The sequence below is a fragment of the Peromyscus leucopus genome, chromosome 6 (genome assembly GCF_004664715.2).
Source record: "Peromyscus leucopus breed LL Stock chromosome 6, UCI_PerLeu_2.1, whole genome shotgun sequence".
Lineage (NCBI taxonomy): Eukaryota > Metazoa > Chordata > Mammalia > Rodentia > Cricetidae > Peromyscus > Peromyscus leucopus.
In genome coordinates, this window is record NC_051068.1 from 103,904,676 (window position 1) to 103,927,353 (window position 22,678).

General features: G+C 48.5%; 1 protein-coding gene across 8 annotated transcripts in view; it reads left to right on the top strand.

Annotated features, from left to right (window-relative positions):
- Lef1 (lymphoid enhancer binding factor 1) overlaps nucleotides 1-22,678 on the top strand; it is a 115,858-nt gene that overhangs the window by 84,564 nt on the left and 8,616 nt on the right. For 5 of the 8 annotated variants that reach the window (XM_037207106.1, XM_028856860.1, XM_028856878.1 and 2 more), the window contains 3 exons: nucleotides 3,304-3,411; nucleotides 7,686-7,734; nucleotides 8,354-8,394. In XM_037207106.1, coding sequence (XP_037063001.1) covers nucleotides 3,304-3,411; nucleotides 7,686-7,734; nucleotides 8,354-8,388 — 192 coding nt within the window. In that variant the 3' untranslated portion in view covers nucleotides 8,389-8,394. The remainder of the gene's footprint in view (nucleotides 1-3,303; nucleotides 3,412-7,685; nucleotides 7,735-8,353; nucleotides 8,395-22,678) is intronic. The other 3 variants (XM_028856852.2, XM_028856868.2, XM_028856889.2) reach the window with 1 other exon arrangement.

A 22,678-nucleotide genomic window follows, 5' to 3' on the forward strand; every position in this document is an offset into this window, starting at 1 on the left:
TCCATCAGCTTCCAAGGGCTCCACCTTAAAAGCCTAGAGGCTGGTAACCACTTTCTCTGACTTTCTAAATGAAGCGAGCAGAGGCAAAGAGGGATTGACGTTTTTTATTTCAGCTCGCATACTTCTCTTCGCTTTTTCCTTTTTTTCGGCTTTGAGTCAGATGCCCCCTGGCCCTGCAGCAGGAATTATTTTCCTGCTCAAGAGGGTGAGGATATGATCTTTGAGGTATGTTTCCTCTTTTTAATGCACGTTTCCAACAATTGCTACTTTCTCAGCTCCCTGAACGGTCCCCAGACCCAAGCATGTGTGTCTCAAAGGCTGGTTCTCATTTGGGGGCTCTCTCTGTCTTTGATTTGGACACCTGTTTCTATTTATAGCCGCTGGATCTTTGATTAGGATCAGGTTTTCTGTCCTTTGAGCACTCCCTCTGGCGGGCCGTACTTCCCAACTCTTTAAAGTTCTGCCTTTAAAAATCATGAAGTTACCCTAGCGCGATTAGACTGCTTGAAAGTGGATCTTAAATCCATCCTGGAACATTTTATCTTTGATTTTTAAAAAAATTTCATCTTTACTGTCTCTAAAATAGAAATGCCCATTCCTATGAATGAATCAAAGTTATCTTAATATATATCATAAATACCAATGGCCCAAATCTTATTTGAAATAAACTGACTTGCCCAGCTTTGCTCAAAGTCTGCTTACAACAGATTTACTACAACTTGATTATTAGATTGTCTTAGCAGTTGCTTAAAATTAAACTACCATTTCCCCCTATGACTTGGCAATCTTTTTTTTATAAAAATGTGTATTTTTCAGTAATCAACGAGTTAGTAAAATGTTTTCTTAGTTGAATTTCTGAAACCCCTGAAAGGAAGGGATTCTCTCCAGATTTTTACAGTTTTTTTCTTTACCCTCCAGTACTGTTGTGGAACCTACTGCACAGTCTGCTAAACGCCCTTTGGTTCTTGACCACGTGTTGATGCTGGGTGCATTAAGGAGTCACCCGGGAACTCAAATCGCATGGAGCACTAAGAGCTCACACCTTCTCTTCTTACTGTTTTGCCCTGAATGATAAATACCTGGTAGTTTGGGTAGAAGATCCAACTTTGATTTGCATTTTGGGGAGTTAATTTTAATTTACCATTCTAGAATTTTCTCAGGTTACAAGGCTCCCAATTCTGCCAATGTCCTCCTGTTGTAAAAGGTGGTGTCGACCCCCAGGATGTCAGATGAGTAGAGGGACAGATTTAAAAGTGCCAGGCTTCTTGTCTTTCTACATTTTCTTCTCTTCACCCAGCTTAGGGGCATTTTTGCCTTTTGTTAGTCGCTTTTATTCATCATGAGAGTTAGTAAATATCGATGATGGATGTTTTGTTATGCATACATACATTATACACACACACATACATACATACACATATACGCATACATGTATATAGTGTCCAGTTGGTTGAGGCTTCCTATGATAGGTCGCCCACTGGATGAGAGCGGAGTGGCTTTCTGGACAGAGTAGTCAGTGTGTCCATACATGCCTTCTCCTTTGGCTCCGTTTCTCCTGTGTTAGTTATTCTGCTAGTACAGAGAACTGTGTTTCCGGTAACTTCTTGTGTTAAGAGCTTGCTGCCACCTTTCCTCTACTAGTTGTTAATGTTTTGTAGCAAAAATATGTACCTATGGGCCAGCGAGATGGCTTAGCAGGTAAAGGTGTTTGGCACTAAGCCTGCCTACACACACACGCACACGCACACACGCACATGCACACACACGCATAAATATAATAAAAGGATTTTTTAAAGTGTATCACCTGATTTGCGTAAAGGCAAAGTCACCTGTGGGTCATGCTTTTTAACTTCACATTCTGCACTTCTAATGCAATTTAAAAAATAAACCATCTGCCCGATCCGCCACAGAGGACTGGCTTTCAAGGGGATTTCGGAAGGCGTGGAAGTGGCTGCCTGGCCCGTGGGCTCTGCTGTGGCTGCCCTGCTAGCATGGCGGAAGGAAGGTGCCGGGAGTCCTGTGAGCTGCTGTGAGATGGCTCCCCTGGTCTCTTGTCCGTTTGCCCAGCCACACCTTCAGGTGGGGGCCGCACTGATGAGAGCCTGTTCCCTCATGAGCTTCTGCTTGCTTCTTACTTCCCCTCCCCAACCAACCACACCTCCCCACTTCTTTCTTTTCTGTCCAAGTCGTTTAAAAAACAACAAAAGCCAAAAACAACCCCCCCCCCCAAAAGACCCAAATAATGGAACTAGAATCAGGAATCAGTGTGCAAGATTGCCTGGTACAAAACAGGAGGAGGCAGAGGGTCGCAGCTGCCTAAGTGACATTTTCAGGGAGGGGCCCTTCTTTCTCCGGCAGCTACATCACGTAGTGCAATCATCTTGCAGTTAGTGGGCACCCCACTTTCCATAGAAGGTTTTTCTGGCAGATCCTGGCACTGGAGAAGGGGGAGAAATATTAGAAAACTCTCTGCTGGGGACCCAGACAAGTAGTTCATAAATACTTGCAAAAAGGTATGCATGTAAAGTCTTCAAAATCCCATATAAACACCATGTTTTCAGAGTAACAATTTTGTTACTTATTAGTTACCTTGTGTGTGCGGGGGGGGCGGTGCTCAAAGATTGTCAGCCACAGTATGTTCTGTATCAGAAACTCCAGTCTCATAGATGGCAAGCGAGTTTCAACATGGTTTCTTGCTTTCCACTGGACGGAAGCTAGCCAGTCAGAAGTGTGCTGTGTGAGTAGTGGTAGCAGTGTTCTGGAGATGTGCGCATGTGTGAGTGTGAGGTGACAGGGACAGGCCTAATGTCTTGCCTGATGGTATCATGTGACTCGGGTTCCAGACTTGATATAACAGAGCCAGGGGAGAGACTGGGTGGGAAGGGGTGTGCTCGTCCTAAAAGGCATCTGGAAATTATCACATTTTGCATCAATAAGTGCTCCTTGGGCTCAGTTACCAGTGTAAGCCCCAGACGAAGAAGGGCAAAGCGGAGTCTCGGTGCTCACCCTCGAGAGTTCTTTTTAATTTGTATTGGCAAAAGGAGCGAGTGGCTGATAGGTCTGAACTGAGTGCTTTGATGTGTTGCACGTGACACAGGACCACAGGGCAGGGAAACCCGAGTGTGAGTTCTACTCCAGCGCCAGACTCCGAGTGGGGTTTGTGCAGCGGCAGGGCTGCTCCCCTTTAGAAGGGGAACGGAGTTGAAATGCTTACATTCAATGCATTGGGCAGAGTGTGAATCATGAGCTGGACTGCTGCGGCCTCACTTACCTTTCCTCTCTCCCCCTTTCTTTTTGGTTTAGTGGCACGCCCTCTCCCGGGAAGAGCAGGCCAAATATTATGAATTAGCACGGAAAGAGAGACAGCTACATATGCAGCTTTATCCAGGCTGGTCAGCAAGAGACAATTATGTAAGCCCTTTGTCTGTCCCCGTGGCTTTCCGCCCCCCACCCCCTCCCCGCCTTGCTCTCTCTCTCTCTCTCTCTATCTCTCAAGGGGGATGTCTGGAGGATGCATGGTGTTGGCACTGTTTCTTGTTTTGGGAAATTAACGAACTGTGTAATAAAGATTTCATGAGTACGTTGGGTTCTGAAAACTTTAAGCTTTTCTTTTGTTCCTGTGAGTACTAATTTATTTGTAAAATAAAGCTCTTTTAAAGATCAAAACATAAAACCCCTTATCATCAAAATACCAGAAAGAGATGTAAAACAAACAAACAAAAAAACCCTACAATTTCACCATGTAAAGGCAAGATTAGTGATAACTATATTCCCTTCTGGTGTGTTTTCTGTGTGTCTTTAGTTTCACACATAGGTAAAATGTAAGTGTGTATATACGTATATTTTATGACATGATTCCTGTTCTTATATAAAAATGCATCTTTCTTTTATGAAATCCTGTTTATGTCTATATTCCATTAAGTAAACGTCTCCATTTCCTGGTTTTTCCTGATTTTATATTTTCTTTTCTTTCTTTCTTCCTTTTTTTCTCTCCTTTCCGAGTTACACAATCCACCCTGCTGTGGATATGTCCGGGAATAAGAGGGTGTTTTTTCCTATGCACAGACCACTATTTTTGCAGGCTAGATTCATAGTGGCCGGGTTTTGAGAAAGAGGATATAAACACTTTAAAGTACTTGACGCATGTTGTCAGATTTCCTTCCAAGTGATGATTATTTTATAAATCTTACACCATATTTTAGTGACTGCTTTGACACAAGATTAGAACTATGTAATTTTTTTGAATCTCATATTAATGTACCCTGACATCTTCTATGTACTTGAGTAAAGACGGAGTAGAGATTGGCATGTTCTAGGTTTTTTATTATATAAAATTATACCACAATCTATAATTTTATTGTCAAGAACTACCTCACTTACACTGCCAGCTCTTACTGCTGAAGAGTTTGGACATCTTACTGACGTTTTCTTGCTATAGAAAGTATATTATGAATGATACATTTGAAATTTTGTCATTTTTATATAAAGTAACAATTTTGATGGTTTAGATTCTTGAAATAAGAGAATATTTTGAACATCATTTTTAGCTCAGCTCAGACAGCTACAACAGAACACCATAGCCTAGGTGGCTCATAAGAGCAAGAATATATTGCTCACTCCTCTGGAGGCTGAAATATCTGAGACCAAGGGCACCAGTAGGTTGGGTGTCTGAGGGCCACCCCCAAGCACTTGGCTGTGCCCTTTCCCCAAGGAGGACTAGTCCTATTCTAATGTCTGGGCCCTAGTCAGCACCTCCCAAAGGCTCCACCTTCTTCCATCACATTCTCAGGGGCCAGGAGGTATTGAGATTTCAGTGTGGGAGTTGGAGGGGACACATAAGTGTATAACAGGAGACCAGCAGCAGGAATGCCCTTCAGGGCAGTCTTCATATAGAACTGTCTCTTCAACCACACATGGGAAGCCATGAATCGGCGTACAGTTTAATGATGATGGCCTTTGCTGTAGAAGCTCCAGTTCCCATAGAGACGGTGACAGCAGATTGTGTCTAAAGTCACGTGTCCCATATTAGACATTGCAGCATTTGGAACATATGTATCTTTCTAAGAATGGGTTGAACTCCCCCCCCCCCATAATTTGCTTCACGACAATGCTGCTTTACTGTTCAGAATTCTGAGTGTAGACATCAGAAATAACTTTGACACAGGAAATAAGGGTCCTGTGGGCAACTGCTTGGAAGCAAGGGCACAGTCATCTCCCAAGTTGTTGTTTGGTTGTTTTAATAACTACCATCTGCTGATTGTAGGGAATGTCTTGCATTCCTTCTGCTACTTTCCAATCCTTAACAACCGTCCAATGGCATCAAGCATCGTTCCTCTGCTTCTCAGGGCTGCGAGGTCAGGGAGGTTTGGTAATTTGTCCACAGCAGCGGAGTAGGTGACTGCACTGCAATTTAAAGCCACATGGGCTTGACCGGAGGCGCTGCATAGCTTCCCTCCTGAGGACGAGCTCCGTGCTCTGTTCCCTGAGCAGTAACTAGCATCTGCCTGGATGGCGCCTTTGCTGTGCCCTGTACGGGGGAAGATAAGTTGCCACAAAGGGGCACATGCGTGTCTTCTTCTCACCCTGTCCTGCATGCCCTTTGGCTGTGGCTTGCCTGGGCGGGGACCACTGACCTTTACCCTCTGACCCCATTACAAGAGCTTTACCGAGCTGGAAGTTTGCACATACTGAGCATTGCTTGCTGACTGTCTTGAAAAGCTTTCTCCTGGATAAGTTTTAGCATTTGGAAATAGGTAAAGAACATACACATGTGCTCCCCTTCTCCTCCATCCTGATGTTTCCTCTGCTCCCCATTCACGGGAAAAGAGAGTAGTTTTGAAGAAAGCTGCTGGGTTATGAGTTTGTCTTTAAAGATTTTACCCTCCATGATTGTTAAAGGAAATTGTTTTCATGTGCCTTGCTTGAATGAAGGGAAAACCCAGCTTCATTCACACTATTTGTTTAACAGTTCCCATCAATGGCTAAGGCAAAGCAGAGGCATGTGAGAGCACCCTCGCAGACAATACATTATAAATATATTTCACAGGAGTGTGTGTATATATTATATATGACATATACGATATATAACATATATGTAATATGCAGGAGTATAACATCAGGAGCAGCCTGTACAGTGAGGATGCCTCCTGGTCCTCTTGAGATCATGAAACGTACATCTGGGTCTAGTGTAAAATGGCCCTCTCAGTGGCATCAGTGATTTTTACAATTGAACTACCACAATTGAACTTCCATAATTTGGGATAATAAATGAAGTTTGTGTAAATCAACAGCACATAGATTTTTCTCAAGTGAGGTTATCCTGCCTCCTAGAATCACATAGTCTGTAATTTTGACAAAAAGTATTTTATCGTGCATGAATTAGTTAATATGTCCAAACCGGCCCCTCTTTGCCTGCCACAAATTCTATGTAGGGTCTCTCACCTCAGGCATTTACACCTGCACTGCCACACAATCGGCAGGTACAGTAATGCTCAGAGCGTTACACATTGGATGCCTGCAAGGTGGAGGGTGGGGAGAGGCTTGGGGCACCACTGGTGAATAGATGAGCTGTGGCCCTGGGCTCGGGGTCATGGGGGAATCTGCTCAGCAGAACAGCCCCGGCTCTGTCTCAGGAAGAGAGATGAGGCATGGAACAGAGAAAGTTCTCGAAAGAGACCACACTTGAGACCCACGCAGGTGGGAGCAGGAGAGGAAAGAGCAGAAGGTTTCTAACACAGCCTCCCAGGAACACTCCAAAACTTGGAGAACTCTGTTGGAATGGAGGATGGTGGTAACCGCAGGAAGCATGCTCCCTTCCCCTGGGGCACCTCTGGTCACACCAAAGACGATGTTCTCTTTGATGGGCCGTTTTTCTGGGTACCTGATCCAGGCTGTCCGCCTTAGTGTTTAGGGAGAGAGTTCCAGTCAACTTCATAAAACTTGAAGGCCTCACTCAGTGACTATGTGACAGGAAGAAGAACTTTGAGGTGCATAAGTACACCCATCCTTTTAGAGAGTGATAAGACATGCTCAGCAGAATCCGACAGGCTTGTTTGGTTGCTGTTGCTCATGGCTGCCCATCATTCCAGAGGTGCTGGCTATGGTGGAGGTACACTGGCCAGCTGAAAACACCTGCCGCAGGTTAGCCACCTATGAACCGTGTAAGCGGGCTGTGGCCGGCTGGGGCTTGTTGCCGCGGAAGTAGTTTCCAAGAGAAGTGAAAATTTTAAGCCACTTAAAATGTGACCAAATTTTTTTTTAGTTTGTCATGGAGATGTGTTTGAAATGTACTTAAAATTGCTCCTGTATCGGAGTCACGTCTGTCTGGAGAAGCAGAGGCCTTGGTTCCCAGGTTCCACTTCTTCCTCTTCTACCCTTCCTTCCCTGGTTACATCATGCTTCCGCTGCAGGGATCTGGGCACTCAGTTGACACCGTGGACATAAACCATGCAGTGCACTTCACAGCAGGGTTCACTGTGGGCACCCCCTGAGGTGTGTTCTGAGCACGGCAGTCAGTAGGAGGGGTACCCACAGAGGCAGGAAGGTAGGAATCACACGTATGCACACAGCCGGTGCAGGAAGTCAGTCCCTCTCTGTGTCTCCCTGGCTGGCCACCTTCTTTTGTACAGAGCACACCTGCATGCCTACCCTCCACTCTGTCCTGACATTGTGCCTCTGTCCTTCAGGGCAAGAAGAAGAAGAGGAAGAGAGAGAAGCTACAGGAATCGACTTCAGGTAGGTACCGCGGGGCTCTGTGTTGGCACATCTGCTTCTGCCAGAACCCCTGTGAATAGTCCGCATCCTCCTAGACGCTGCCTCATTCTGTGACTGTCACCTGGGGTGCCCTCACTCCGCTTTCTCTCCTGAGCTTCCTTAACGTTTCAGGAAGACTTTGAAATGTGAAGGTGCCTGTAAAAACTCCTTCCCCATCCCTGAACCCCGGAGTCCTAGTTAGGAGCTGTGGTTGAGTCCCTGTCCCGTTCTGTTGTCTGTGTCCTCTGCTTCCGCCTCTGCTCTGTTTGCGTGGTCCTTAAAGACAACCTTTTGTGATGACGTACGACATGCCACCTTGTGTTCCCTTGAGAGTCCTTCATGCCTCTTGAGATCTTAGTACCACACATCCCAATGGCGGGGCTGGCGCTGATGCAGGAGTCAGTGAGGTCCCACCCGTGAGTTCCTTTGTCTTTCTGGGAGAAGGCCGCCACAGGGGCCGCACAAACAGAAAAGCTGCTAGGAGCGAGAACCATGAAAAGCAAAGCCAACAGACCCACGCGGTGTCGTAGCTACTACTACATATTTGGAATGTACAGAAACCTCTCCGTAAAAAAATTGTTAAAGACACAATTTTCTGCAGGTACAGGTCCTCGAATGACAGCTGCCTACATCTGAAACATGGTAAGATCAACTCTCTGGCCCTCCTGCTGATCTAGCTCTAACAAGAGGCTCTTGCTTGTGGGTCTTCCCGCGCTCACCAGCTCCATCCAGCACTGTCCCCGAAAGAGGAAACCGTCCCCCAAACCAGTCTAGTGCTGTTGAAGCCCTCGGGGCTCTTCTCTCAGCCCTGTGTTTGCCATACAGTGTGCTTCTCCTCTACCCGCCTACTTCTCTGTTCTTCCACCCTCAACCTTTTCTTCTCGGCTGTTCCTTACTGACCAGCGGAAAATCTGCCCTGGAAAAAAAAAAAAAAGTAGGAAGCAGCATGTCCCCCTCCTCAGCCCGCAGGGATGGGTCTGAGGAACACCAATGTAGTCCACTCAGCCCGGCTACATGGTAAAGACTCAGTTGAAATGACATGTGGACAGTGTGTTTCTAGTGAGGAAGCGTCATGGGCTTTATTTATTTATTTTTTCTATTTTAAAATCGCCTGTGGGCACTTAAGTGATTGGTTGATGTCTTCTGTTGAGCGTTTTTCTCTGTTGGTGACCGCTGTTAGACGTCACCCTAGGACTTGTGAGTAAAGCTGAATTCACTTACCTTTAGGATAAGGCTTTGATTTCTAGCCACGTGACGCGGGGAAGCTGGGTCTTGAGTTTGAATTGTCGGGGTGTGGCCCTTCCCCACAACGGGTGCCTTCGTTGCTTGCGGTGTTCTTTCTCTAGAACCCGTGCAGGTCGTCACTGGTCCGGTTGGGTTCCCTGAAGGTCCCCTTTACTGCCTTGCCTTTCAAGACTGCCCAGCCCCTTCCTTATTCTACCGCTGTGGTCCTAGCCTCTGGGGAGTTGTTGTGGCCGGAGACTTTGCTTCCACGGGTCGTCCATATTGCCCAGAGGGATTTTCTGACACACAAGTGGGTGATGTCCCCTCTCTTCTCAAAACCAGCAGCTCTTACTGCCTGAAGGATACGGTCCCGTCACCTGGTGGAGATCTGTCACTGCCCCAGCTTGATGCCCGAGCCTCAGGTCATTTGCTCACAGCGTCTCCTCACCTCCAGACTGGCCCGTGTGAGACCCGTGCTCTAGCTAAGCAGATCTAGCAGTTCCCCAAGTAGGCGGAGGGCACAGCCTATGCCGCCCCTGTGCTTGGAAAGCCTGCTCGCTCTGCCGGTGTCTAGGCCAATCTGGGCAGCAGTCCTTAGAGGAAGGAGCCTTGGCCTTCAGTGTGGATGCTCTTGACTAAGCCAGGTGACCTCATCCACGCTTCAGAATTTACTTTGGGTCCTGCACATTCACGTGATGTTTTTCCCCACGGAAATCTTCCCGTAGCGTCTCTGGCACCAGGTAGATTTAAATCTCCAGTCAGTCGGCCGCCTGGACTCTCCATAGCAGCTTCTTAGTCTTGTTTTCCTCGCCTCACAGTGGGAATGATGCCCACGTGTGTACGTGTGTAATGCACACCTTGTCTTGGGCACAGTAGGGATCAGAAGTCCCGCCCCCGCCCCAGCCCTGTCACTTCCTGTCCTGAGGAACTCTCTTGGTCTTCAAGTCTGACTCCCATCTGCTGTCACAGTTGTTCCGGCCTGAGCTAACCTCACCGAGTTTAGCCACCTCTGAGTGGCTTCTCCCCCAGCTAAAGACCCATTTCTTCACATGGGGGACACTCCCGTCATTTCCGAATGTAACGCCGTCACAGATGGTGGCTACGAATAATGAACTGAGTGACTGTCAATCAAGGTCTCCTGAGCCAGCCACCTCGATTTGTCCTTCAGTGCACAGGGATGATTCAGTCATAGTCTCAGCCCCAAGATACATGTGACTTCCTAGACGACAACCTAGAAAAAAGTATGCGTACACACTTTGTGTCGTTTCTGTGCTTTGTCTTTTTAAGACAGGCCTCGTGTAGCCCAGGCAGACCTCCACCTCACTTATATAGCCAAGGCTGACCTTGAACTTTGACCCTCCAGCCTCCACCATCCGAGTGCTGGGGTTACAGGCATGCACCACCATGCCTGGTTTACCTAGCACTGGAGATCAAACCTGGAGCTCATGCATGCCAGGCAGGCACTCTGCCAACTGAGGTATCGCCAGCTCTGTCTTGTTTTATGAACGTAACCTTTTCATTGCTGATCTCTTAGGCATGGTTTGCCGCCCTTTCCATCTCCTGCCCTGGTGCAGAAAGCCTTAGAAGCACAGGGTGCCGAGGGCTGGCACTCAGTGACGTACTAAGTAGTACTTTTGCACCAACACTTTGAGGGCCGCCTGTTTCATTCAGAATGCATTGTAGTGCTTAAGAGCTGGAACTTGATTGACTTTCCTTTGTGATTAGTGCTCTTTTGATACAAACGCTGAAGCTGAGCCTATTTCTGTCTTAAAATGCACCTCCGATGCCTATTTCTTTAATGAGTCACAGTGACCCTCGGGCCTTCTCATCACCTCTTTTTCTCTGAAGGTTAAGGGGTCCTTGTTGAATATACAAGAAAAGCAAGACAAAGCCTTGTCTCTGCTCCCCAATTCTCCTCAAGCGCCCCCGCTGCTGGATGAAGCCTGAGTTGTTGCATCTACTGTTTTAGTCCTTCTCACCCGTGTGGTCTTTGAAATCACACCCCCCCACACCCCTGCAGTCTTGGTAGCCATGAGTAGAGAGCAGAGGGGGGCGCAGAATACCGTCCAGAATGAGTCCAGTGAATTACGATCGCTGCGTTCTCGATGTCCTCCATCCCTGCCTTTGCTGTAGGACTCCAGAAACTTCCCTGCACACGGTGACCGACTTGCTGGTCACCAATGCTTGGTGACTGAGCCAGGTTTGATAAGACCTGGAGATGCCGCATTGCAAGGGACAGAGAAGGTCCCCGCCATCGTGTGCCACCTGTGTGGTTCTGAGCATGTTTGGCATCCCAGTCTAGCGGGAAAATATAATGATGTCATGAGGATAAAGTGTTCTCAGCACTCAGGAGAACTCTCCTGGGGAGGTCATTGCTAGTCCTGAGATGTGGGAAGACCTTCCCTTCTGGAAGAGCTGCTCCAGAGAAATAAAAAAAAGCCAGGGGCCGGGCTCCCCAGCTCTCAGAACAGGTCCTGTGGGAGCTGTGTGGCATAGGATAGCCCCTCATAGTCTCTGGACTTCAGGCTGCAGCGAGAAGGGGGCCACTCCAAGCTGTGACTCCTTTATCTAACTTCTGGCCTTCGCTGCCTCGTGGTGACGAGGGACTCAACAGGAACTCCTTGTACCCCTTCCCTACCTTGCCGTACCCAGAGGGTCTCTGTGTCACAGTTAAGTGCTCGTGTGACTTTGACAGTGACGTGTGCCCGTGCGGTTCTTGGCTTCCTGTGCAGATCACCTTCCAGGCGTCTTCCCCTTCCCAGAGTGGCTTTCTGACCCCCTGTGGTGCTGAGAAGCACTTCTGGTTATGTGGGTTTGGGTTCTCCCGTGGGGTGGGAAGGCCCTGGCTTGCCTGCGCTCACTTCGCCTCAGAAGCCAGCCCAGGAGAGATGAAGGGCCGGACTGGGACCAACTCTTTCTGTAGAGCAGCCGTTCTCAACCTGTGGGTCGCAGCCCCTCTGACAAACCACTGTCTCCCAAAAGATTCACATTAGGATTCCTAAGGGTAGCAAAATGATCGTTATGAAGTAGCAACGAAATGATTTTATGGGTAATGATCACCACAGCACGAGCAACTGGACTAAAGGGTCGCAGCGTTACAAAAGGTTCAGAACCACTGCTGGGGAGCGAAGTGAAATCCCACAGCCATGTTCCCGTTCTGAGAGAGCGATGCCAAGCACACTTCAGAACTTGAAACCCAGGGCCTGCCGCAGGGGAGAGGGCAGAGACTCCATGCCAGGAGGCCTCCCTCCTCCAGTGCACTCAGGAAGCTGCTTCTTCAACTCCTCAGCTCAGGACAGTTAACTGCACACGGCAGACCTGGCGCTGACACACCAGCACGCACGCGCGCACACGCGCGCACACACACACACACGCATGAGCACGCACACACACACCTCGCTTAGTCACACCCACCCGCCCACCACTCATCCCAGCCTCTCACCTCAACCCCACTTCCTGGGACGCCCCCCCTTGTTTCCTAGTAGCCCCTCTGAATTTGCAGGATCTTCTTTCTTTTTCTTGGAAAAAAAAATACTCTTTTTTTTTTTTTAATGTTAACTCTTTGGGTTAGTATACAAAACAATGAATTTTGTTATGGAGCTATCTTTTAAAGTTGTCTTATTTTTTTTTTTTTTTTTTTTTTTTTTCGAACAGGTTTCTCTGTGTAGCTTTGCGCTTTCCTGGACTCACTTGGTAGCCCAGCTGCTCGAACTCACAGAGATCCGCCTGGCTCTGCTCCCGAGTGCTGGATTAAAGGCGTGCGCCACCACCGCCCGGCCCAAAGTTGTCTTATTTTTATTGTTAAATTCGCTTACAAAGTATCAGGTTTCCCTGTGGAATTTTAACATTTCTTTCTGCTTGCTGGCCCTCCCCCATCGCTGTCACGGCATTTCTACATACGGGTGTCATTACGCTTCGTTCTGATCTGTCCCCCCACACACACACTGCTCTCTCCCATGCCCCTTCCCCCTCGGCTGGTCCCCTTCCCCCTCAGATAGTTTTCCTCTCCTCTTTCATGCTATCTAAAATGTCTAGCTTCCACATTTGACAGAAAACACACTGGTCATCTAGGTCTAGATTATTGCCCCGAACATCATCACCTCTGGTTTCTTCCATTTTCCTAATGACTTACTCTTACTCTTCATTTTCAAATGACTGAATTCGTTATTCTTTATAGCTAAATAGTACTCCACTGTGTCTGTCTGTCTACCACATTGTCTTTCTCTAATTCATTTGTTTCCAAACCCCTGGGCTGGTCCTGTAACTTGGCTGTTGTGAACAGATCCTCCGGAATCACGCGTGTGTGGGCATCTGCTGTGCTCTGACTGTGGATGTACACCCAGGAGCCAGGTTATACTGTAGGCCTACTTTGAATTTTTGGAGCAACCACCATATATTGATTTCCATGTGGTTATACTGACTTACATTTCCATCAATGATGTGCAAGAGTTCCTATCCCTCATGCTATGTTATGACGAGTGTGTGTGCTTACCAGTAGCCATCCTGACTGGGGTGAGGCAGACTCAGTAGGGTTGAAATTTGCATTTCCCTGATGACTAAAGATGTTATTTTCTCAAAAGTATCTGTTTGGAGAATTTACCCATGTATGGTTGTATTACGTGTTTGTTTTTTGTTGTGGTTTTGGAGGGTTTTGTTTGCCTTCAAGTCACTTTAAAAACTTTTAACAGTGAGGAAGCTTGTGTGCATGAGCACAGTGTCTGTGGAGACCAAAAGAGGGCGCTGAGTCCCCTGGAGCCAGAGTGAGCCCCTGATGTGGGTGCCGGGCCCCGAACTCAGAGCCTCTCTAAAGCAGCACATGCTCTTGGCCTACTGTGCGCCTCTTCAGCCCCCAGAGGTCTTACTTTGTTCTTAATATGTTGTGGGCGTCAGCCCATCAGGGTGGTAGCTGGAAAGGATTTTTCTCCTGTCCTGTAGGTTATCTCCTTTGCTGAAGCTTTTTAATGCAGTGAAATTCCTTATATAATTCTTCTCGTTCTGTGTATTGGAGTCAGTGTCTGTGCCAATATCTTGAAGCGTTCTATGTTTTCTCTTAGCATTTTCAAAGTTTCAGGTCTTACAGTAAGCTTTCCCATCCACACAGGGTCAGACACGGGGGTCTTGACCTTCTGGAGGTGGCTCGTCAGTTCCCCTCCCCGCCTCTTCAAGCATTTGTCACTTCTTAATACATATTTACGGACTCTTTGTCAGGAATCAGTTGTCTGTGGAGTCGTGGGTTCGTTTCTGTCCTCTCTCCGTTCCATCTGTCCATGCCGACACTAACTTTGTGGCATTAAAGACTATGAAATGAGAAAGCTCTTCCGAGCTCACACCCCTGACTCTGCAGCTCAAATGCTAAAAGGCGCTCATAACCCTTGCGTTTCCACTCCTCAAATTGCATGAATTATACTTTATGGTTCTAGGCTTGGGGGCGGATACCCCGGGTGGCGTCCTGAAACCCCATGGGGAAGTTGAGGAGGAGGGAAGTGAACCCGCCAAAGTGTGTGAAAATTCCATACGCAAGTTCACTCTGCAGTTATTGTTGACCTGCTCTCAGCGGCAGGACCCCTTTGCTCCAACCGGAAATAGGGTCGGTAAAAGCCGTTCCTGCCGGCTCCTCTGAGCAAGCCAAAGGCATCCTTTGCTGGTTTGGGACGAGCCTGTCGTTTGTTTGGAGAGCTGAAAAGCCCACGAACGTGCGAAGTGAAAGTGCACCCCCCCTTCTGTGTCCGGACCCCCATGAGGGTGACTCCCGTAGGGTGAGGACTCCCGTGGGGAGGGGCTACTTGTCAAATGGAATCCTTCCCCTTCCTGGAGGAGCTTTCAGTCCGAGAGGCTGTAGGCATAAGATGGGTAACTATAAATTTTTTTCAATATGCTATTTATATTTATTTAAATACTTTTAGAGTTATATGTATACTTTATATGGAATTGAATATAAAATGTCAGGGATAAGAGAAAATTTTTTTTCTTTCATTTTTCTTTATTAAGAAATCTTCTACTCCACATACTATCCACAGATCCCCCCTCCTCCCTCCTCCCACCTATAACTATAAAATTAATATGATTTGAGCTGAGCAGTGGTGGTGATTCCCTGTAATTCCAGCTCTCGGGAGGCAAAGGCATGCAGACCTCTGTGAGTTCGAAGCCAGCCTGGTCCACAAAGCAAGTTCCAGGACAGCCAGGGCTGTTGTAGAGAGAGACCTTGTCTGAAAATATGTGTAATGTATATGATTTGTGCTGTAAGTTACATAAACAAGTAAATCTGACTAGGAAAGAAGCAGTGTCCTGGCTGGCTGGAGTTTGGACTGTGGATTGGCGAGGGGGTCCCTAGAGTCCACAGCACAGCGATGACGTCACCTGGAGTTTGAACCTGCAGCACCTCAGCAGCTTGTAAGGCGTCAGATCTTTATCAAAGACTCAACTTGTCTTTCTTCCTGACTTTAGTCAGGATGCGGAGACAGGAGAATTGATCGCTTGAGTTTATTAATTAAAAACCAACTTTGTAAACAAGTTTATTGATACTTACTGTAGTACAGCAAACCCCGAAGCCGAAATTATACAGAGATACGGTTTCAGCGTAGCCTCTGATTATGTAGTATCCACAAACTAGTTTCAAAGGAGAAACAAGATACTTTAAGAAGGTAGGGAGCTCCCCTGGCTAAAGGCAGAGGGCTGCACCTGGGGACGCAGATGCACACAGAAGCCCTCACCCTCACTCTCACCCACCCGACCCACCCCTTCCTCACTCTGGCTGTGGCGTACTCTTTATCTCGGAGTTTGCTAACTAAATGAAGAAGTGTTTATCGCTAAGTAGAAGCTTCAGCCTTCACTGCCCTGGGGCCAGGAGCTGTGTGGGAGAGGTAATTGCATGTGCCGTACAGGCTGCAGGAGCTAATTGTGCAGTGCTTGGATTTATGCTGAGAAAAAAAAAAAAATTGTTTCTGGCTTCTGTTTGATGATGGCGTTTGAAAGGCTCAAGGCTCCTGGGTCCTGGGATTCCTCCCACAGGACCTCCCAGCTGCAGAGCAAGAACCCCGAGGGTCTGGGGGAGGCTGTACTGCCACCCCAGCTTCAGCCCTGTCCTCTGAGAGTTGGGAAGTGGTCAAACATTCTCTGTGGTCTTTAAAAGATGTTCATTTCCTATCTAGTTTGGAGCTCACCCTGGCACACTTGAGCCTTTTCCCTAATCTGTGTTCTTAATTCTACCCCACAAGTGTGTGCACATGCAACCAACCTCATTACGTGTCTGATCCTCTAGGTCTCTGCCTCTGGGTTGGCTTTTAGTTAGAAAACCAAGCCAGGCTTTTTTTTTTTTTTTTTTTAATGGTGAAATTAAAGGGAAATTGGAAGCAGCTGGAGAAATTCTAGCACTTGTCCAGAGTCTCAGAGTAAAAATGAAGGTGCCTGCACCTAGAAAGAGACAACATGTCATCTGCTGTCCCCTCCTTCATCTTTAACACACAGGAAGCACCTGCTGGGAAATGGTTCCAAGCAGAAGGTGACTAGCAGGAGCTAAAGACTGTGGGAAACACTCCTATCTCTGGAGATGAGTGGCTGTCAGGTTAGAGGGGCCGGGGGTCACAGGCAGTGTCTCGGTTCCAGGCTGCAGTGTTCGCCCAAGCTGGAGTGAGGTCGCCCAGGCAAACAGTAGTTCTGTGCTCAGCACCGCCCCCTCGTGGAGGCTGCCCCCTGCCTCCCTTCACAATGCAGTGTCTACTTCCTAGGCCAAGAGGCTGCTGGCTGCATCTGTCTTGCCTGAGATTCCTGGCTCACTCTGCTTGAAGCGGAGATCTTGGTGTCCTGAAGGGGCTTTCCCACAGCTTCTGGGGACTTGTCCATTCTGAAGGCATGGCCTCCCTACATCTTCCCTCCTCTTGCTGTGCTGTGTGGCTACACGTGGCTGTCACGTCTGCCACAGATGAGTAGAAACCTTGCAGAGAACCTGTAAGGCAGGAAGCACTCTGGACTGTAATGTGGCTTAGAAGTTCGGACCTCCGACAGGGAGGGTCAGGCTTGGTCACACTGCTTTAACACAGCGACGCTCACATAAGGACGACGTGGTTAAAGCCACTGCCACATGAACTGTAAATTTTCAAATTCTGACCCCGTGTCCAGGATTCCTGTGGTCATCGTTTTAACTACTTTTTGTTGCTGTGATAAAACATGACTGGGGCGGGGGGTGGGGTGGGGGGAGAACTGTGGTTGGCTTGTAAAATGAAAAAGAAAAAAAAATCATTCTGCTCAAGGCATCTAGAAGAGTTTGTTTGGGCTATGGTTCCACCGTGGCAGGGACACAGGGCAGCAAGCAGCAGGCACAGGGGCAGGAGCAGGAAGCTGAAGGCTCGCAGTTTGAGCCACAGTGTGAAGCAAGAGAGTGAACTAGAACCTGCGCTCGAAGCCCACCTCCAGTGACACGCTTTCTCCAACAAGGCCACGCCTCCTACGCCTCCCCCAAACAGTCCCACTAACTGGGGACTGAACGCCCGAACGCCTGAGACTGTGGAAGACTTCTCACTGAACCCACCACAGTCATTCCCACGATAGAAGGTTTGCAGATGGACAGGCACAGGCAGAACCCCGAGTCTTCACATCCTCAGCTGTGGGTAAAAACAGCTGTAGGTTAAAGACTCTGGAGGTGATTTCTCAGAAAGTTCCAAGAAAGCAGAACTTGGTTTTGAGACGGGTTTAGCCCTGTGCTCACTCTGTGGGCGTGGCGTCAGGTAGGACTGCCCTGTGCTCACTCTGTGGGCGTGGCGTCAGGTAGGACTGCCCCGCTGTCGGCCTCTCTGACGTTCCTGTGAGCATCATTCCTCCTTCTCACTTGTGTCTAGGGCAGTCGAACCTCCGATACCTGTGCCAACATGTTGCACATCATTTATTTTCCTTGCCATAGTATCCCATAACATGCAGAAAAAAAAAGCCATCTCGGGACACTTGCATCGTGTCAGGTATTGGAAGCGATCTGGAGGTGGTTTAAAGTGCAGGAAGGATATTCTTACATTATGTGCAGCTGTGTGTCACCTCATATATGACTGGAAAGGATCCTGTATGGATACCAAGGGACAACCGCACCACAACAGCCTGTATTTGGCTTACAGGACCATCTTGTGGAACCAAGGATAATCATACAGTGGGGCCAGAGAAGCAGAAATAGGAAAGTAGAACTCAGATCACAGCCGGGTCCACTGATCAGCCGCCACTAAAACTTAACTGACGGCTCAGTGGTTAAGAGCACTGGCTGCCCTTCCAGAGGACCCGAGATCAAGTCCCAGAACTAACATGACAGTTCACAACGAGCTGCAACTCCAGTCCCTGAGCAGCCAAAGTCCCTTTCTCGCCTCTGAGGTACCAGGCACACCCATGGTACACACACACACTCATGCAGACGAAGCACCCATATACAAGAAATAAATATCGAAAATATTTTACTGGGGATGAAGAGATGCACAGACGCTCACTAAAACTCCCTTGAGATAACATAACCTCTAGAATTGTCCCCAAAACCTATGAATTACAGTCCCATCTATGCACTAAAATAACTATGAGAAAGGGCTGTTTTAGACAAATTTTAATAGAATCCTTTTCTAGAACTTTGGAAAATGCCACCTTCTGAGTAACAGAGTTTTCAGAAACCTGGAGTTCTCTCTCTTTAAATATGAGAATGTAGGAGTTTGTATGTGTGCGGTACTCAGGGTAGAACCCAGGACCTTGTGCACAGTAGGTATCCTGGTTAGGTTTTTTTTTTTTTTTTTTGTCAACTTGACACAAGCTAGAGATGCCTGAGAAAAAGGAATTGCAACCGAGAAAATGTTTCCATAAGAGTGGTTGTAGGCAAGCCTACGGAGCATTTTCCTAAGTAGTGATGGCGTGGGAGGGCCCACACATGGTGAGTGGTGCCTCCCCTGGACAGGTGGTCCCGGGTAGTATAAGAAGGCAGGCTGAGCAAGCTGCTAAGCGGCACTTCTGCATTGGTCCCTCCCGTCGCTGCCTTTGAGGATGGACTGCACTTAGGAAGTGTACGATGAAATCAACCCCTTACTCCCTACATTGTTTTTGGTTATTGTTTTATCACAGCAATAGAAACTCTAAGACAATAGACTCTAGCACTGTACATTACCCACAGTTCCAAATGTGGACTTTTTATAAAGGACTTATGGGGACTGGAGAGAGAGCTCAGCGGATAAGAGCACTGGATGCTCACCCAGAGGACCTGGGTTTGATATTCATCATCCACACAGCAGCTCACAACCACCTCTAACTCCAGTTACAGGGATCCAGCACCCTCTTCTGGCCTCTGTCGGGCACCAGGAACATGGGTGATGAGGAGACATGCATGTAAGCCAACACTTATACACACACACACACACACACACACACACACACACACACACACACACACACACACGGCTTTAAGTATAATTCTACCTTCCACATGGTGCACTGAAATTTATTTCCTAGTACTCCATGCCGTCCCTCTGCAGTGTGTGTACTATATTATATACACTGCAAGGAGTGTGGTAGTTTAGCATTACTGTAAATGACTCCAACAGGAACATTTTTAATTGCTGTCTCTAATTTTTCTGTAACTTTCTTTGCAATATGGAATGATTCTCCTCTACCAGGAATATGTGCCTCTTGTCATGTTGTGGAGATTGGAACATTAAAAAAATGAATTTATCTGAATACTAAAAGTCAAAAGTGAAGGGCCTGGCCTTAGAGGTACACAGGTGCTGTGTAGAAGCAAAACGTGTGGGTTTGTGCATAAGTGTTATGGCATCACCGTGTCTTCTCGTGGTGTTCTGGCCCCTCCCCTGTCCTCTGTGTCTGAGGTATGCTGTCACTGCTCTCCTGCCCAGGCACCTGGCGGTGTAGCAGGGAGACTTCGTTCTTTCATACACCACGTGACAAAATTGCTCACTTTTGGTTTTAAATCAGCTCAGGCTTGATAGCCTCTGAGTTCTTCGGTATACTCTGCATGCCCGAGACTTCTGGTCTGCCTTTCAGACTTGTTCAGCTACCACTGTTTTAGAAGACATCTGTACCCAGAAATTCCCTGTTGCTCTTTATTTATACCAGAAAATCTGTAAATGGTATCATCTTGCTTCCTCTGTCTTGGTTCTCTGTTGGTCAGCCTGAGTATCCCATCCTCACACTCTCAGTCAGAGTATCCCCATTCCCACACTCTCAGTCAGATTACCCCATCCTCACACTCTCAGCCTGAGTATCCCCATCCTCACACTCTCAGCCTGAGTATCCCCATCCTCACACTCTCAGCCTGAGTATCCCCATCCTCACACTCTCAGTCAGAGTATCCCCATCCTCACACTCTCAGCCTGAGTATCCCCATCCTCACACTCTCAGTATCCCCATCCTCACTCTCAGAGTATCCCCATCCTCACACTCTCAGTCAGAGTATCCCCATCCTCACACTCTCAGTCAGAGTATCCCATCCTCACACTCTCAGTCCGAGTATCCCCATCCTCACACTCTCAGTCAGAGTATCCCCATCCTCACACTCTCAGCCAGAGTACCCTCATCCTCACACCCAGCCAGAGTATTCTCGACCCTCTTGTTCTCAGTCTGTGTACTCCACATCCTCAGCCTTTTGGGGAGCTGAGGAACCCAAGGTTGTTGCCCTTTCGCAGTGCCCACTGAGCGGCGGAATGGCGTTTACGCATGCAGTTTTAATCCCAAGGCAGTGACTGAGGCTCACTGTCTCTTTGAGAGTACCTGGCACCAGTAATTCCCTTGTTTCTGCCTTCATCCGTCCACACACTGGGAGCAAGGGCAGGTTGCCACCTGCTTCTTACTCATGAGGAGCCAGGGCTTGGCACGCAGCAATGACTTCCTGAGTAAACCAAGGTCATGATTGCAGAGCCTGGGTGGCAGCCGACTGACGACTGTCTGTTCTCAGGGTCTCATCCCTGGCACAAGGCCGTGTAGAAGCAAAAGGTTCCCGGTCTGAGAAGGAAACACAAGTGTCCACGGATCTGCTGCCTCGTTTTTCTAAGAGCCTGAGTACCCTCTGGCCTCTCTCCGTGAACTTCTGTCAAGAGGAGAGAAGTGTGGACGAGGTACAGCCCTTACAAGGGGGGCTGCCCGTCCACATCAATAAAATGGGCCCTTGATGTCCTCTTAATCCAGAACCTTTCTCTAGAGCAGCAGCTCCCAACTTGTGGGTTTGCGACCCCTTTGGGCATCAAATGACCCTTTCACAAGGGTTGCATATCAGATACCCTGCGTATCAGTTAGTTACATTATGATTCATAACAGTAGAAAGCTCAAAGTTGTGCCGTCGCAATGAAAATAATTTTGTGGTTTCGGGTCCCCACCACGTGAGGGACTGTATTGAAGGGTTGTGTCGCAGCACTAGGAAGGCTGGGAAGCACTGCTCTGGCGCACGCCCCAAATGTGTCTGTAGATTGTAGATCCAGGAGTCCCTGGGGCCGCAGCCTCCCCACAGGCCGCGCGTCCTCACAGGTCAGGCTGATCCCTATTGTGTAGATTGAAGACAGAAACTCCCCTGCAGTCTTCGCCAGTGGGTTCCAGGCCTGCCCCCAGTCACCTTGATACCCATCACAGTTTAGTTTAACTGGTCGCAGTTCCTGGTGACCGGCTCAAGGGGAAAGCTGCACACTGGGACTCGGCCTTGATCTCACCTGAGTCCAAAGCCAGGGCTACGGACCCCTTCCTGACTCCCCACCCCCAGCTCTGTGGTTAGCGATGAACCAGTCCTGAATGTGCAACTGAGGGCTGATTCAGTGTCAAGCTCCTGACTACACATTTCCAGTGTTCCTTTTCCCAAACCCCAGGTTGTCTGACTGCCACGGAGCCACAGCCTGGCTCGGTGGGTCAGGACACACTCTCGGGGGACTGGAGTTTCATCGTGGACTGATGATCTCGGGTCTCTCTACGGGTTTGCTTTCCAACAGCATGGCATCTTGGGTTGGGCCAAGCTACGATATTCTAGATGTAGAACACCCTGCCAGGATAAAGGTGCTGTTGCCTTGAGATGGGCAGACAGATGGACAGAGAGAAGGTCGGAGGGGCAGAGAAAATGAAGGATCGTTCAGTTGCGAAGTATGGTGGTAAAAGTGTGTTGAGGGCCCAGAAGCGTTTTCTGCGCCATGGGTTGGGTGACATGGGGCAAGTTCGTCACCTCCTGGGCCATGGTTTCCTCCTCTAGAAATAAGTGAGAACACACGGCAGGTCCCCGCGGTATGAAACTGTCTGTGTAAAGCTTGACCCAGTGCCAGGCTTCTGGCAGCCACAGTCACCTTGAAGGCAATGAGGAGATGGCCGGGTGGAACTGGAATGCTTGGAGAAATGGCCCAGCCGCCCTTACAGAGGTCACCTTGGGCCAGTCAGGTCATGGTCTGCCTCAGTCTCCTCTGCAGAAAGACAGGGCTAGACCGCTGGGCCGTGCGTGCTTCCTGCCCGGGATCCTGCACAGCCACCCTCCACACACATCCGAGTGTGCGACTCGGGAGTTCGCGCCCCGCCGTAGCAGCAGAGAGAGAAGAGCGGCTGCTGGTGTGAGGGCCGGGGTGTGCTGCCACAAGGCAGGTCTTGCCACTAAAACCCTCTTCGCCTCTCACAAAACTCATTTCTGAAACTCTGTCCCCAAAGATGACATCATGACGGAAAACACATTCAGGCCCCTGCTTCCTGCTGGTGGTGGCATTTAGGCCGAAGTGGCGGG